At 37.4% G+C, this 17,160-nt stretch overlaps 1 protein-coding gene across 1 annotated transcript; it reads right to left on the reverse strand.

Annotated features, from left to right (window-relative positions):
- Nucleotides 1–4,186: 4,186 nt before the first annotated feature.
- Nucleotides 4,187–5,745, reverse strand: LOC136232461 (large ribosomal subunit protein eL31-like). Its single transcript, XM_066021640.1, has 2 exons — nt 5,587–5,745; nt 4,187–4,628 (listed from the first exon to the last, which is right to left on the reverse strand). The coding sequence occupies exons 1-2, from the start codon at nt 5,667–5,669 to the stop codon at nt 4,349–4,351; spliced, it is 363 nt and encodes a 120-aa protein (XP_065877712.1). The 5' UTR covers nt 5,670–5,745; the 3' UTR covers nt 4,187–4,348.
- Nucleotides 5,746–17,160: the final 11,415 nt, after the last annotated feature.

Below are 17,160 nucleotides of genomic sequence, written 5' to 3' on the forward strand. Positions count from 1 at the left end.
GATGATGCATCAAGTAAGTTAAGTTATGGATGTATTTTCTTAGAACAAAAGATAAGGTATATCAATGATTCTAGAATTTTCATGTCATGGTTGAAAAAGAGACTAACAAAAGGTTGAAATGTCTCTGAACGGATAATGAAGGTGAATACACATCTCAAGAGTTGAGAACTATTACTCCAAACATGGCATCTGACACGAGAAGACTGTTCCTGGCACCCCACAACATAATAGCGTAGCGGAGAGGATGAATCACATCATCATGGAGAAGGTCAGATGCATGCTCAAAATGGCTAAGTTACCTAAGTCATTTTAGGGAGAAGCAGCACACACAACCTGTTATGTCATTAACAGGTCTCCATCAGCTGCTCTAGATTTTGATATTCTAGAAAGATTATTGACTAGCAAACACGTTCGATACTCTCATCTAAAGGTGTTTGGATGCACATTTGCTCATGTGCCTAAAGAGCAGTGGTCAAAGCTTGATGATAAATCAACTCATTGTATCTTCTTAGGATTCCAGGACGAACAATTTGGGTTTAGACTATGGGACCCTGAGAAGAAGAAAGTCATTCAAAGCAGATATGTAGTCTTTCAAGAAATGAGACTATAGAAGATGCCATTAGAATCCTGAATCTGCGATTGATGCTATTCCTGCTCACATCTCTTCACCATTAAACGATGTGACAGATGGAGAAGAAGTACCATTTCAATTCAATGATGAATTACCAAAAGCCAAAAGATACTGATGAGTAGGGGGAACAACCCAACTAACAAGCAGAAGCTGAACAAGTTAGAAGATCTACCAAAGATCGTCAACCAATATGAAAGTATCCTATTTCTAAGTACATTCTCCTCACCGATGAGGGGGAGCCGGAGAATTTTCGGGAAACCCTAACTCATTCAGACAAAGAATCTTGGTTGCATGCAATGCAAGAGGAGATGAAGTCTTTGCACAAAGACATATGAGTCAGTTGAACTTCCTAGAGAATGAAAAAGTATTGAAGAACAAATGGCTTTTCAAGCTCAAGCGAGATAGAAATGAAAAGGTGGTGAAGTACAAAGCTTGTCTAATGTTGAAAGGTTTTCAACAGCACAAAGGTATTGATTTCGATGAGATTTTTTCTCCAGTTGTTAAAATGACCTCAATTTGAGCAGTTATAAGCTTGGTAGCTAGTCTGGATCTAGAGCTTGAATAACTAGATGTGACAACATTCCTTCATGGTGACTTAAATGAAGAAATCTACATGGAGCAACCAAAAGGCTTTGAAGTAAAGGGAAATGAACACATGGTCTGCAAGCTATAAAAGAATCTTTATAGGCTGAAACAAGCACCTAGAAAATGGTACAAGGAGTTTGATTCTTTCATACGCAGTCATGGCTACAAGAAGACCTATGCAGATCCATACGTCTACTTCAAAAGATTTTCTGATAACAACTTTATCATTTTGCTATTATATGTTGATGATATGTTGATTGTGGCGAAAGCTGCTTTATTAATCCGTAAACTAAAAGAGCAATTATTAGAGTCCTTTGACATGGAGGATTTGGGACCAACACAACAGATGTTAGGCATGAAAATTATTTATGGCAAAAATACCAAAAGGTTGTGGCTATCGCAAGAGAAGTATGTTGAGCGGGTATTGGCACGATTCAACATATTGAATGCTAAACCAGTCAGCATTCCACTTGCTAGTCATTTGAAGCTCAGTAAGGAGTCCTGTCCTACAACAAAAGAAGAGAAGGAACACATAAGAAGTATTCCATACTCCTCTGCAATCAGGAGTCTGATGTATGTCGTGGTTTGTACAAGACCATGTATTGCACATGTCGTTGGAGTCGTAAGCAAATTCCTGGATACTCCAAGAAAACAACACTAGAAAGTTGTCAAATGGATTCTCAAATACTTGAAGGGAAGTCCTAAGATGTGTTTATGTTATAGAGGATTTGAACCAATCCTCGAAAGCTTCGTTGATGCTGATATGGCAGGAGATGTCGATGATAGAAGGTCAACTTAGGGATCCCTATTTACATTCGTCGGGGAACAATTTCTTGCTAGACTACAAAAATGCTTTGCACTCCCTACGACAGAGGCAAAGTACATTTCAGCTGCTGAAGCAAGTGAAGAGATGATATGGTTGAAGAGATTCTTTAAAGAATTGGGTTAAAAGAAGGCAGCTTGCATAGTATATTGTGATAGTCAAAGTGTCATCGATTTAAGCAAGAATCCTATGTATCGTTCTCGAACGAAGCACATTGATACTTGGTATAATTAGAGGCGGGAGCAACTAGAAAGAGAAGTTTTTCGTCTAGAGAAAATTTCGGCAAAAAGGATCCTTCAAATATACCGACCAAAGTCATTCCTCGAGAGAAGTTCGAGATGTGCAATAAGCTGTTTGGCATGAACTCCAATTAAGGAGCTTCTCTGATATCTTCCCTGTGTGTCTGGAGGGAGAGATTTGTAATGTCCAGTCACAACTCCAAATTTATAAAGTTATTGAGAAGGTTCAAGAATAAAGAAAAGTCATTGGGTGCATTAAAATTAATAGTTGAGAGCTGGAAATTGGGGATGTTTTGCCCTTTGAGAGGCTATAAATACCATCTCATTGTGCTCAATTTGATCCTCCAAAGCATACAAAAGTAATAAGCTTCCTTTTGTAAAGTGTTCTTATAAAAGAGAGGAAAAAAAACAGTGAATGAAAATTGAGGTTCGAAAAATACTACACTGTGCGTGTAAAGATGCAATTGGAGTATTCCAATTGTCTCCTAAATTATTATCTACCTCAAGTTTGGGTACATTTAAAAGGGTCTTAATTTTTGTATTCCTATTAATATTATTAGCAAAGTTATTTTCGTTGCCTCGTGATTTTTTTTCATTGCAAATCTATTTTCTTACTTTATTTTTATCATCATTATTTATTATGACTATTTTATTTATACACATCACCTAGTTACAAGTTTAATTTACGGGACCAGTACATCTATAACATTATACATTTTAAAAAAAAAATCTTTCAAAATGTTAAAAATGCAAATCTCAACAGGAAATAATAATATAATACTCCCTCCATTTCAAAATAATTGTCACTTTTGATCAAATTTTTCCATTTCATATTATTTGTCAGGTTTAGTTTCCAATGCAACTTTTTCCTATTTTACCCCTATTAATGAGCTTAATATTAATTACACTTTTTGCTATTTTAAGTTTTCAATGTATGGAGAGAGGTTCAATTTAATGAAAGACACAAAAAATGATAATTATTAATGAAGAGAGATAGAGGGTATTCTAGTCCATGTTGCATAAATTTAATGCAAATCAATCATTTCCTTAATATGTGTGCTTTGGTCAAATGTGACAATTATTTTGAAATGGAGGGAGTATTATGTTAACAGAGTTTTATATTAAGAGTTAGATTTTTCAATGTGACAAAAAAAAAAAAAAAAAAAAAGACTTACTGTATTGAAATTATAGATCATGGAATCATCAAATACATCAAAATCAAAATGCCAAATAATTATTGATGCGCATCTTTAGCTGATCCTTTCAGCTAATCTCTTTATTTTATTGTTTAATAGCAAATAAATAGGAAAGCTAATTTTCCATATAAGGAAGACTATAAAAACAGGTTATCATACCGTAATCATCTCATATATGCAACAAATATAATAATCATATGAACAGATTTTCTATGTAAATTGCGATTATATGCCAGAAATTAACAGTAGGAAGGACAGGTTTTGTGCATACCATCTGATCTAATATAAGTATCAAGAAATAGCAGGATTCTAAAGTGGTATAACCAAATAATTGGGACAACTAAATCTCCAAATAAAATTCCTAGGCAAAGAATTTTCTAAAAATTTGTGGATGACATTCAGATATTCAATAACTTCTTCGTCCAATCTAAAGTCTAAATAGCAAGTGTTGAATCCAAGCTATTGGTTCAAGAAATTCTCAAATTGCAGAGATTAACTCATAAATTTCCAGAATGAGTTCATTTCAAGAAACTGATATTCTGCAACTAGGGGATTCCAAAGAAAGCACGCAGTACTGGTTCAAAACTCATCCTCCAATTTCATCAAAAAAAGCAAAACAAAAAAAAAGATGAGCTATTTGCAGAAGGAAAATGAATCATTGAGTTGAAAATGTATGTATCTATGTATTGCAGAAGTCTGAGCCATATGGATGTGATGCAAAATGTAAGAATATCATGTCCAAATTGTTAAGTTGAAACATTGAAAATAACGACCCTACAACCAAGATCAAAATGGTAAATTAAAATTAATAAAAGCTCCCTCTCAACCTTTAGCCTATAATAAGCTGAAAACTTCAAAAATAAATGTAGGAGGATTAATCCTCATCCTCGATAATTTTGGTGCCTATACCTCCTAATCCTTCTGCTGGGATTTCGGAAATGGTTACAAGGGAGTACAACTCTTCCTTAGCATCCTCGTCGTCATTCCTCCTGCGGGCAATGCGAACCCTTATCCTCCTTGGGACGCTCCTGATCCCTCTGCTCCAAATGTGCTTATTCAGCTTGACATCAACCCTCACATCTTTTGTGCCCATAGCATTCTGGGCGAACTTCCTGATCTCTTTTATGGCCTTGGGGGCCTTCTTCTTGAATGTGCTTTTTTACAAAAAAAAAACAATAGCATCAATTACCTCGAAATACATATACAACTCTCTTGTATTACATCTTAAACAAGTACACATATTCATACGAACTCAAATAGTGCACATTGGATTCATGAAACGGAATAAATATATTATCAACATGACCATTATTACAAAATATCAACTGGGGTGTAGCAGTCGGGTATCATGCACCATAAGAAACATGACCTCCTCTAGTCAGAAGAAAACAACAAACACAAACTACTCTAATGCAAATAAAAATACACAAACTGCTCACAGCAGCCAAATCCAAGACAATTAAAGCTGATGATATTATCCATAACTAGGAGTATTATGTCTAATACACAAGGCTCCTATTTTACAACATCACAGGCTCTTGATCGGATTACATCCGCATCAAATTTATTGAAAAATCAAGGCATAATATGCAACACATTTCTAAATTGTCCAAATCCGAATCATTTAAAGCTTAAACCCTTTCCCTAATCTTTCTCTAGACCATACCTCATCCGCTGTTTCTCTTGTTCCATCATAAGCTTAATAAATCAACAGTCTATACCTATCTAAACCACAAGTTTGCACTCAAGCTAAAGGTGTTCTGCACCAGTCCTTGTCTAACCTGACCATTACAATGCGACCTCCATCAATTGGACAATCGGACCCCATTATCTTTGTCCACCAAAGAGCGATCAATTCATTGATTAAAATGATAAGCAAATTTCACAATTATGTGCTTCAGCTCAAATTCTAATCTTTCAACTTAAGAAACTTGCAGGTTTTCACAAATTAGATCCAAAACCGCAAGTTGTGAATGAGGCAGTATCCAATGCAATCCATAAACTCAAACGAAGTTAAGAAGAAACAATTAGAACAAAAACGCCACTAGATGCATGTTCACGCGGTTAAAAGGAAATTATACGCTCGCAAAGAGTAAAAGAAAAGATTATTACCAGCCATGTAAGCGCCTGTGGAGATTGATGGTATACTCTCTGGTGACCACCTCCTCCTTTCTTCCCTTTGTCTTATCTACCATTGTTACTCTCACTTGTAACAGAGAGGCGATAGAAGAAGAATAGAGCTAAATGAAATGGAGCATACGATAAAACCCTAGCTCTTGCTAAATGGCAATTTAAATCTATTTTTTTATCAGGCTAAGTGACAATTTTATCCTTATCATTTGGTCCAAATTTCTTTACTTCGTTTCATCTTGGCTTAATACCTCCCAATCCCCTCAACTCTTCCTCTTTTGTTACTTACCCCTTAAACTTTGTGGTCAATCTTTCAACCTCTAAACTCAAGAGTTATAACATATTTAGTGTAATTATTAGAAGTCAGGTTATATATCTTATAAAGTGTAATATGAACTCACGTATATTATAAGAAACATAATAATTTTAATTATTAAAAAATCACAATGTACATATCCAAATGTAAATTAGAAGTCTTCAAAATAATATAAAAGATTAAATACTTAATATAAAAACTATTTATTTAATTATTTTTTTACCTACATGGAAGTGACATTTGCAAGTCACATGGCATATAACATTGGTATTACCAATGGGCATATGTACCATGTCAAAGTTATATAAATAAAAATAAGTTAAATATGTTACAAACTTAGATATATTAAATATACGGGCTAAATGATAAAGATAAGTTCAATGGACCGTAAAGAATTTTTTTTTTTTTTAAACAACTGGAAAGATGTTAAGTTTTTACCCCCTAACGTCTTAGAATATGTTTAAACCATAAAACATGCAAATATCTATCTATCTATTCTTTTTAATCAATATATAAACTCCAAAACATACAATTGTAACTATATAATCATAATTATAATATTTTGCAAAAAAAAAAAAAAAAAAAACTCTTCCAAACCATCAAAATTCTTACTTTATAATTATTTTACTAAAAAAACAATCTTTTAAACCATTCCTACATGTTTAGTAATTAAATTTAATTAAATTTTCAGTTTAAAAACTTTATTACTTTGTAACCGATTATAATACAATTTAGTTGAGTTAAATAACCATTCATATATTTAACAATTTAATTCACTTAAATTTCAGTTTGAAAACTTTATTATTTTGTAACCAATTAAAATTCAATTTAATTGAATTAAATTGTGATATTAAACTAATTAATTATTTTATAATAACTTTAAAAATACTTGATTTTTAAATTTAGTTGAACTAAATTTTCATATTAAAAATAATCTATATCTATATACTTACTTAAAGCAGCTTACACTCAAATTGATGTGGCATTTTTATAGAATTTTAATTTTTTTAAAATATTTCTTTTTCTAACTTAAATCAAATTTACATAATAGACTCAATTTGCTCCTTCTCACTTCCTCAATCTTCGCCCACTCTCAGACTTTCTCAACTAATGTTGCTCCATCATTTTTTCAAATGCCCTCATGTGTTTGGAACGATAACTTCTGGAAACTGTTTTCTTTTACTCGTCTTTTCTTCTTTTCACCCTCTAACATCTAGGATAGCTCTCTCCTCGAGTTTACTCGATCTTATTTCCAAGGTTTGTTTCCACCCAATTAACTCTGAAATTTTTTAATTTTATGTAAATGTTTTTTGATTGGGTTTGTTTACCTTCTCTTCCCACTGAGTTTGACAAATTTCCGTGGAGAAGACTTTGTGGATCACAGTGAACCCTAACTGCTCGAATGTGATGTCCTCATTTCTTTAACTTTTGCTTTAGTTATGGGTTAGATAAATTGCCCTTCCTTGCAAATTTCTATCTGTGAATTAGGGGTTTATTTGATTCATATTCTTTGGCATTTTCTCCCGCTACCTCACATTTTCTCTTTCAATTACTTACAAATCTAGATTTCTCTTTTCTCGATTTCTAATTTGGATTATGTGTTTGTCATTGAATTCATCTCTTTCAAGGTAAATGATTATGTTTTATCAAGTTCTTTTTCATTTGACTACTGCACTTTTTATATTCATATTTTTTATTGATTTCAATCACTGTGGTGTGTTTCATGCATTGCTTATCTGCCTATTCCGTGATCGAGCATGTTTAACGCATCAGGTAATGCTTATCTGCCTGAGTTTCTCCGGTTTTTCCTGTCTCAGCATTTCATCGAACAACTCTCCTGAGTTTGGGCGATTTTTCTTTTCACTGTATGGTATGAGTTCTCATTTTTTGTAGTCTCATTCTGATTTTGTTTAGTTAGAATTCTGATTGCTTTTTTTCTTTGCTTTAGAAAATTCCAAATTCCAAATTGCAAAATCTGATGACTTTAATTTATGGTTAGTTGATTTTTATATCCTTGAGTTTGAATGGACTTTCCAATAGTTGGTTTGGAAATGAAACTGATTCAAATGGCCTATGTCTCTTACAGGTGAGTTTACCATGCTTTCGCTCCCTTCTTAATTTTAAATTGTCTGCTTAGTCATTACTAACTCATCTGCACTTTCTTTGACAAACAAGAACTACCAACTAGTTTCTCTCTCATCCATTCACCTCCAACCTTTTCACCGTAACTTCTCACTATGTTTCTCACCTTTTATGGTGACCGGTTACCAACTTGCCTCTTATGCAGTGAGTGAGTCATAGTGTATTGATGATAAATTTTCTCAATCGATTCCACATTTGATAAGCAATTTTATTCCTCCAAGAAAATACATCTGAATCTTCCATATGTGTCAAATGTTGATTTGAAGCATTCTGCATAATTTACACATTGGAGATTGAAAAATATTAAAGAAATTGAACTTGATGTGACATTTCCTCTATTTCTCTATTAATTTGGTGTTAAATATTTGTGTCAGATGGAAAAAAATATGTTACAGATTTGACACAAAAGTAAATATACGTTGCATTAATAAAGTAGGAGACGCGAGCATAAATGTGATTATTCTGTATGTAATTCTTTAAAAAAAAGCATATTAGCTATACAATATTATGTACCTCGCGGTTAATAAAAATATATCTATACTATATATAATTTTAGGAGCAGAGAGAAAATAATAACAATGATTTTATAGGTGTTTTTGATGAAGTGACATCTTCAGAAATAAAACAAAAAGGAAAAAAGAATATTGAAGTGACATCTCAATCGATCATCTGTCTTTTCATACGCACTTTATGTCCACATGCGAGCTCGAGATACTTCCAGCCCCATTGGCACTCCCTATCGCTCACCTTTCAAGCACGTGAAGTACTCATATATCCATGCCTGAAGAAGAGTTAGACATCCCGTGATCTGCCCACAATCTCCTTTACTAGCAATACCTAGCTGACGGTATAGATATACTAGTGCAACTGAGGTCTATGAGTATCCACTCACGTCATCTAACCCGTCCTACACCTCCAGCAAGCACAAGGGTCAGATCTGGTCGCCACTCTTGTCTATAAACAATGTGGAACCGAACATTAACCACATCCACCCGACCACATTAGTCTCGACAATCTGGTTTACGGTACACATATCGATGACAAAACTGGCAAATACTCTGCCACCTTTATAGTGTCTAGTCAATAGCTCCTCCCTGGTGATCCCGAACAGCTCCATGACCATGACTGAGGTCTGAAGCTCATACGACCCCTTGTTAGCAGTCACCATCCGTCCCTCTACTAGGATACGTAGAATCTATCACACGTCATGCAACATAATGGTCATCTCATTGAAAGGCATATGAAATGATGACGTGTTCAGCTGCCAACGCTCCACAAAAGCAGATATCAGGGGCATATCAATGTGTGGGTACATGATCGCTGGGAGGTGTGATAAGTGAGATACATGTAGAAGCGTATTGACCTCCTGCAAAATGACGCTATAATATGGCACTTGAGGTGGCTCCTCAGCTACCCTCTCCAAATCCCAACAACAATATGTCCCAATAAGTCGGGAATCACAATACCATCAACAAGACCGCCGGGGACCTGCTCCGTCACTATCCAATCCTCATATGCAGCATCCTTGGAGCGTTTGCTGCTCCTTGAAATTATATTACACATATAGCATTTAAACGATTGAAATGATATAATAATAACTAAAGTAAACTAATAACAAAATAAAACAAGAATGTAAATAATTTATCGGATGATGACTGAGCAATAACAAAACGCCCGCCTCTCCCCTTCGTCACTTGACGAAGTGGGATCCTCTCGGTTGAGGGATGATATGAGCCATCCACGTCCATGGCGACATCCTCCTCCTCAGCAACTCTAATGTGCTTACGATGTGACTCGTGCTCCCTTTGTGCATCCGCCATCAGTCTCTCTACATCTCGACTCCTTTGAGTAGAGTAGTGATACCACGTCTGGTAGTCTTCCTCTGTTCGGAAAAATGATAAACCAATCGAAAAACGTCAGTTCTTATTTACTCTAATTGAAATATGTTCCTAAACCCTAAGCATTTTCGTTGTTATTTACTCCAATTCGATTAGTAATTTGTCTAATTGAGTTACGATCTTATTTACTATCAATTTCAATACTTACGTTAATTAATGATAGATAAATACAAATTTAACGTCAAAACAACAATCAGACGCTTCAGTAACTCGGTATAGGTTTTTTCTAATTTTGGACTCCCCAAAAGGAGACCGACCAAAAATATAGCAAAAAAAATTGAATTTGGCCTCCCATAATGCGGGCGAGTAGTTCATCCGCCTGCCCCAATAATAAAAGAAATGATAAGTTTGAAAATGTCATACACTCAGTATTACTTTAATAAATGGTATTTTTCGAGTTCCCAAACCTTTTTATTGTGAAAATGGACTTAGGTAACTAAATATTTTTTTTTATATTAAACAATGTTAGAAAAAATAGAAAAATTATAAAATTGGGTCAAATGGGATGTCCATTTACATAATTAGACCAATTACCTGATCCATTATCTATCTGGACTGTTTATTTGAGACTTTTCCAAAGTACCCTTCATATATATAACACTTAGAAATTTCTTACTCTTTCGTCTTTTTCTATTCCGTTTGACTTCGCATTTACCTCCTTAACTCTGTAAAAATGGTATTTCTCACCCCTCTTATAATCATATTTACCTCATTAACTCCGTAAAAGTGGTATTTCTTACCCCTTCATAGTGCAAAATTAATAGGACTTATTTAAATGAGTTTGAAAATATATTTTTTAATATCAACTTTTTTATTTTGTTTTAATTTGATAATTATATTGATCATTCATGTGTTTATCACAATAATATTGTATTACAATAATTAGATAATTAGAATTTAACTAGCCAAAAAAATTGAAAAGAGAATGAATGAATAAAAGATACAAATAACAAGAATATTATACGTAGAGATAAGATTGTTAGAGACAATGTTCCTATTATCTTGTAAATAGATTCTTATTTAGTTAGAGTTTCAATTTGTCTATAACCCTAGCTAGGTAGAGTTCTAATACGATTATACTTGTGTATTGTATTCATATACAAACTACTATTGGCTCACTATAAATACAAGGCCTCTGAGCCATAATCACTAAGGTGATTCAACCCATTAATTGTGTTATTATTTATCTCTATCTATCTCCATAATTTCCGTATATTAAACTATACATTCAACATGGTATCAGTAGTATCAACTTCCGCATCCTCCGAATCCTCTGATCATCCTCAATCACCCACCTATTCACAGTTCAAAGCCGCTGCCGCCGCAGCCGCTGCCGCCGTCGCCTCCGTACAGATTGCATCAACCGACGCCTCTAATTCCGCGGCTGCCCAAAACACGAACGATGCCTATGGTGGATCGTTCGCATCGTCTGGATGGTGGTTCAGCTCGCCATTCATCACCGGCGACTCCGAGTTCCTTACCGCACCAACAGCCGCGGCAGCCGCACCCCTGTAGCACACGGTCAGCTATACCTTCCCGTCGGAGGTTCGCGCGGCTCTCGAAGCCTACCAGGCGGCCAGCGCAAGGGCGGCCAATGCCCAGGCGCGTCTTGCGTCCTCCGCATTGGTTGCCCCGGCGCAAATCACATCCGCAGCACAGGCGCCTCCCGCACCGTCCACCGCGGCTCCTGCGCCCTTCGCCTCCGCTGTCGCAACCTATGCGTCTGTTCCGTCTGCTACAATTGCATAACCCGTGCACATTCCGTCCGCAACAGCAGCGCGCGAACAGCGGTTCGTGCAACCCGCGACATCGACACCATCCGCCAACGACGCCGCAATACTAGCCGCCCTTGCGGCATATCAGGCGGCTATTCCGCCTCCTCAAAATCAACAAGTTTCGGTTCAGCAGCCATTTATTCAATTACAATAATCCGCGACACCTCCAACTCTATTTTCTCCATCAGTTCTTGCTGCCCTAGCAGCGTATCAGGCAGCTGAAGCCAGTAACAAACATCAGGTTATTTCTGAATCTCATACTTCATCGTTTTGTTACAATACTCAATTATCCCATGATCCCTCACCATCTTTCTTCTCAAATTCGTTTCATAATACTGTTGATGCACCGTCAAACAATGTTAGACACAATTTTATTTCCTCCTCCATCCCTCATACTACAAACAATCCTGTCCATCCAGAACCTATCTCCACTCATGTTGAACAACCAAGACAACCACCCACAAATATCAACATTAACATCAAATTAACCCCGAACAACTACAAAGCATGGAGAATGTCCATGGAATCTACCATTCAAACCTATCATCTTCTTCCTCACATTCTTAGTTCAACACCACCTCCACCCAAATTTATTCCTAGAACAGGTTTTGTGACATCAGCTGCGGATTTAATCATAAATCCATCTTTTATTCAATGGGATGATGTAGAAAATGTGGTTAGGACTTTGCTCCTAAATTCTATCACCGAAGAGGTGTTTTCTGAGATTACATATCTCAAATACTCACATGATATTTGGCTAGCATTAGAGGATGCCTACGAGCTTATTACAGGCAGTAAGCAGTTTCAGATGGGAGTCGAACTGCATGAACTTGAGCAAGGGGGAATGTCTGTTACAGCGTATATGCAAAAAGTGAAATCCATCCTTGATGATCTGGCTGCCTCAGGGAATCCTTACCATCGACATCTACTACCGTCAGTTCGTTACAAAGGTTTGGGAGAAGAGTATCGCTCCACTGTTCAGAATCTTGTAACTCAGCGCGGTACAAACATCAACTATCAAGAGATTTTGCACAGCTTGAAGATAGTTGAAGGCATGATCCAATCAACCAGAAAGACAACTCTGCTTCAACCTGATGGTGTATCAGCACATCGGGAGGCCAATGTATCCACCATGGAAACAAATCAATCCAAGAAGCAGAATCCAAAGAAGAGAAGAAGTGGCAAGTGCTACAATCGTGGTGATCCAAGCCACTGGGCTGACAAGTGCAAAAGACCAAAGAACAACTCAAGAGCACACTACAATTCTGGACCACAAGCGCACATGGCATGGCAACAACCACCAAATCCATTCATGGGTCCCAATCAGCCGTGGTACCCAGACACAGGAGCAACCAATCACATGACAGCAAATCCGACTCAACTTCATCAAATGCAGCCATATCCAGGATATGATACAGTTCAGTTTGGCAATGGTCAAGGTTTGCAAATTTCTTACTTTGGAAATTCAAATATCAATAATATGAAAATTAATGATGCCCTACTTGTTCCCAAGCTTACCAAATCTCTACTATCTGTTCAAAAATTTACCCGTGACAACTCATGTTTCTTTGAATTTTGGCCTAACCATTTTCTTGTGAAGGACCAAACAACTGGGGAAATCCTGTTACGGGGCCTGAGTAAAGATGGGCTTTATGTGCTTACACCCACCCTGAAGGAGGCGCTAGTTGGAGAGAAGGTGTCGTTTGAAAGGTGGCATGCATGACTTGGACATTGTCAGAATCAGACAGTCATCTCAGTTCTCAAAGGAAACAATCTATCCTCTTCAAAACCAGTTAGCAATTGTTCTTTTTGTCCATTAGGCAAGCTTGCTAGAAGCCATTTACCCTCTATTAGTCGCTCTAGCACATTTATTTTTGAGAACTTACATCTGGATGTTTGGGGGCCAGCTCCAGTTGTTTCTTGTCTTGGCCACCGTTATTTCTTAATAATCATTGATGAATTCACTAGATTTGGATGGGTGTTTTGTTTAAAGAATAAGAGTGATGTTTTTTCAACCTTTTGTGATTTTTATGCCATGATCTCTAATTAGTATAGTGCAAGGGTTAAGAACATTTACTCTGATCTTGGGGGAGAGTTTCAAAAACTACAACCTTTTTTCAAACGACATGGCATTATACACAAAATTGCATGCCCTCACACTCATGCACAAAACGGTATAGCTGAGAGAAAAATTAGACATGTCGTTGACACCTGCCTTACTTTGCTAGCCAATGCATCTTTACCTCTAAAATTCTGGAACTATGCCATGATACACAATATTAGGCTAATCAACTACTTACCCACCAAAATCCTAAACAACAATTCACCCTATTTCTTGTTCTACAAGAAACAGCCTGCCTATAAGGCCTTACGCATTTTTGGCAGTGATATCTATCCTCTTCTTCGTCCATACAATCAGCACAAATTTGACTTTCGCTCCAAGCTATGTGTCTACCTTGGTCCATCAGAAAATCATTCTGGGGATATATGTCTTGAATATGCCACCGGACGCATATACATCTGCAAGTTTGTATAGCACAATGAAGAAGTATTTCCTGCATCAGCAGTCACTGCATCATCACCTTCATCTAGCAACTCGGGGGTAAGCACATCGTGTCAACTACCATCTTTACTCGGCCCGTATCCAGGTAATTTCTCTAATCCCAATCCTATATTATCTACTTCTAACGTAGTTCCATGCTCCCAACCCATCACACCTGTCCATTCTGGACCTTATCCTGGTACCCCAATTACTCCCCCTGACTCTGAAGCTACAAACACTGCTCCTTTAGCTCCACGTCAATGTTTGTCACCAGTGGTCTCCGCCGCATCAACACCTGTTCCTCAGAATGATCCTAGCACACCAGTTGATGCTGTGAACATCACCACACCGGAAATACAGAATGCAGTACCTCATGAAGAGAATATCATGCCACAAACAGATTCTCCTCCTCCTGAAACTGCACCACCTGCTCCTATTCCAACTGAAAGGCCCAGGCCTCGCAATGCACCGCTGATTGGTCCACGACAACATTATATGCAACTTCGACAGTCATCTCTTCAGTCAAGAGGAAGGTTTGAGGGGCTTTTAGCTACACATCCAAATGGCACAGTGGATCCCACATGCTTCGGTAAAGCCAACAAACAACCCGAATGGCGTACAACAATGTCTGAAGAGATTCAAGCTCTTCTGGATAGTGGCACATGGCAACTTGTACCGAGACCACATGATCAGCATGTCATCACCTCCAGGTGGCTCTTTCGTACAAAGAAGAAGTCTGATGGAACCATTGATCGTCACAAAGCCCGCTTGGTAGCACGGGGATTCACTCAAAAAGATGGGATTGACTACAAAGAAACATTCAGTCCAGTAATCAAAGCTACAACCATTAGGTCTGTATTTGCCATTGCAGCAGCAAACAACTGGTTCATCAATCAGCTGGATGTCTCTAATGCATTTCTTCATGGAAACTTATCAGCGACAATATATATGGAACAACCGCAGGGTTTTCGGGACAGTGATCGACCAGATCATGTCTGTCTTCTGAAAAAGAGTCTTTATGGATTAAAGCAAGCACCGCGAGAATGGTTCACACGCCTTCGCACATTCCTCCTCTCCCTTGGGTACAAAATGTCACAGGCTGACAACTCTCTGTTCATCAGATGCACCGACACTAAAAAGACTTACATTCTGTGCTATGTTGATGATATACTCATAACAGGTAACCATCATGCACACATCACCAACACTATTGCAGCCATCGAACATGAGTTTTCCATTCACAATCTTGGCAAGGCAGAATACTTTCTCGGAATTGAGATCAGATATGAGAAGGATGGCATTCACATGTGTCAGGCCAAGTATGTGGCTGACATCCTAGACAGAGTGAAGATGATTGACTCCAAGCCCACACTAACGCCCATGGCCACCACACCAACACTTTCAAAGGAGCTAGGCACCATCTTAACCTCTGGAGATGAATATCGAAGCATTGTGGGAGCACTTCAATACTTAACATTCACTCATCCTGACATTGCATTTGCAGTTAACAAATTATGTCAGTTTCTGCACTGTCCGACTGATGAGCACTGGAAAGGAGTTAAGAGGGTCTTACATTATATTCAGGGAACATCATACTTTGGCATAGTCATGTCCATCAAACCAATACCGCACATCCATTGTTACTCAGATAGTGATTGGGGAGGGTGTCCTGATGATCGATGATCCACAGGTGCCTTATGTGTTTACCTTGGATCCAGCATTGTATCGTGGCAGACCCGCAAGCAACCCACAATAGCCAGATCCTCAACAGAAAGTGAATACAAGGCAGTGGCAAATGCCACAGCAGAACTCCTATGGTTCAGATCTCTTCTCTCGGATCTCGGATTTCCCTTACCACCCCGGTTCAGCTATGGTGTGATAATGTTGGAGCAATTTATCTCACCTCAAATTGGGTGTTCCATGCCCGTACGAAGCACATTGAGCTAGATTATCATTTTGTTCGTGAACAAGTTCACAGAGGTTTTCTCAGTGTCAGATTTATTCCAACTGATGATCAGGTTGCAGACATACTCACCAAGCCGCTAGCTCCGGCTCGCTTCACGATGCTACACTCTCGCCTCTTTGTTCGTGCCCGCCATCGGCTTGAGGGGGGTGTTAGAGATAATGTTCCTATTATCTCTGTAAATAGATTCTTATCTAGTTAGAGTTTCAATTTGTCTATAACCCTAGCTAGGTAGAGTTCTAATACGATTATACTTGTGTATTGTATTCCTATACAAACTACTATTGACTCACTATAAATACAAGGCCTCTGAGCCATAATCACTAAGGTGATTCAACCCATTAATTGTGTTATTATTTATCTCTCTCTATCTCCATAATTTCCCTATATTAAACTATACATTCAACAAAGATACCAAAATAGGCATATGATTTTTGGGGGAAGTATCAATTTAGGTTTCACGTATAAAATAACACCAATATAGGTTTAACGTTTAACAAATGGTATCAATTTAGGCTTCGATAACGGATTGTAAGGGGTGAGAAATACCATTTTTGTGGAGTTAAGAGGGTAAATAGGACATTCTATGAGTTGAAGGAGTAAATGGACAAATTGAGAAAATGAGAAATACTACTTTTATGGAGTTAAGTGGATAAATAAGATATTCGAAGGGTTGAAGGGATAAAATCACCCATTTAGATAAATTTCCGTAGCTGGAACAGCATCAGGCCTACTTTTTAAGAGTTCAAACTATTGACACAGCACCCAACACTGTTCCTTACGAGTAGATGCACTCCTGATCTTTATCCTTGTACGGACTCCTCCCACGTGCAACAAAACAAAACTCGTTTGGAGACGCGTCCCCCAACTTTGACCCACACAACACAACTGCATTTTATTTTATAGTTTTCTTCTTCCAC

Source organism: Euphorbia lathyris, chromosome 6 (assembly GCF_963576675.1).
Source record: "Euphorbia lathyris chromosome 6, ddEupLath1.1, whole genome shotgun sequence".
In the NCBI taxonomy this organism is placed as follows: domain Eukaryota; kingdom Viridiplantae; phylum Streptophyta; class Magnoliopsida; order Malpighiales; family Euphorbiaceae; genus Euphorbia; species Euphorbia lathyris.

Coding starts and splice junctions, on each gene's coding strand:
- LOC136232461 (XM_066021640.1), bottom strand. CDS start 5,669: ATGGTAGATAAGACAAAGGGAAGAAAGGAGGAGGTGGTCACCAGAGAG. Junction 4,629..5,586: donor CACAGGCGCTTACATGGCTG/GTAATAATCTTT, acceptor TTTGTAAAAAAG/CACATTCAAGAAGAAGGCCC.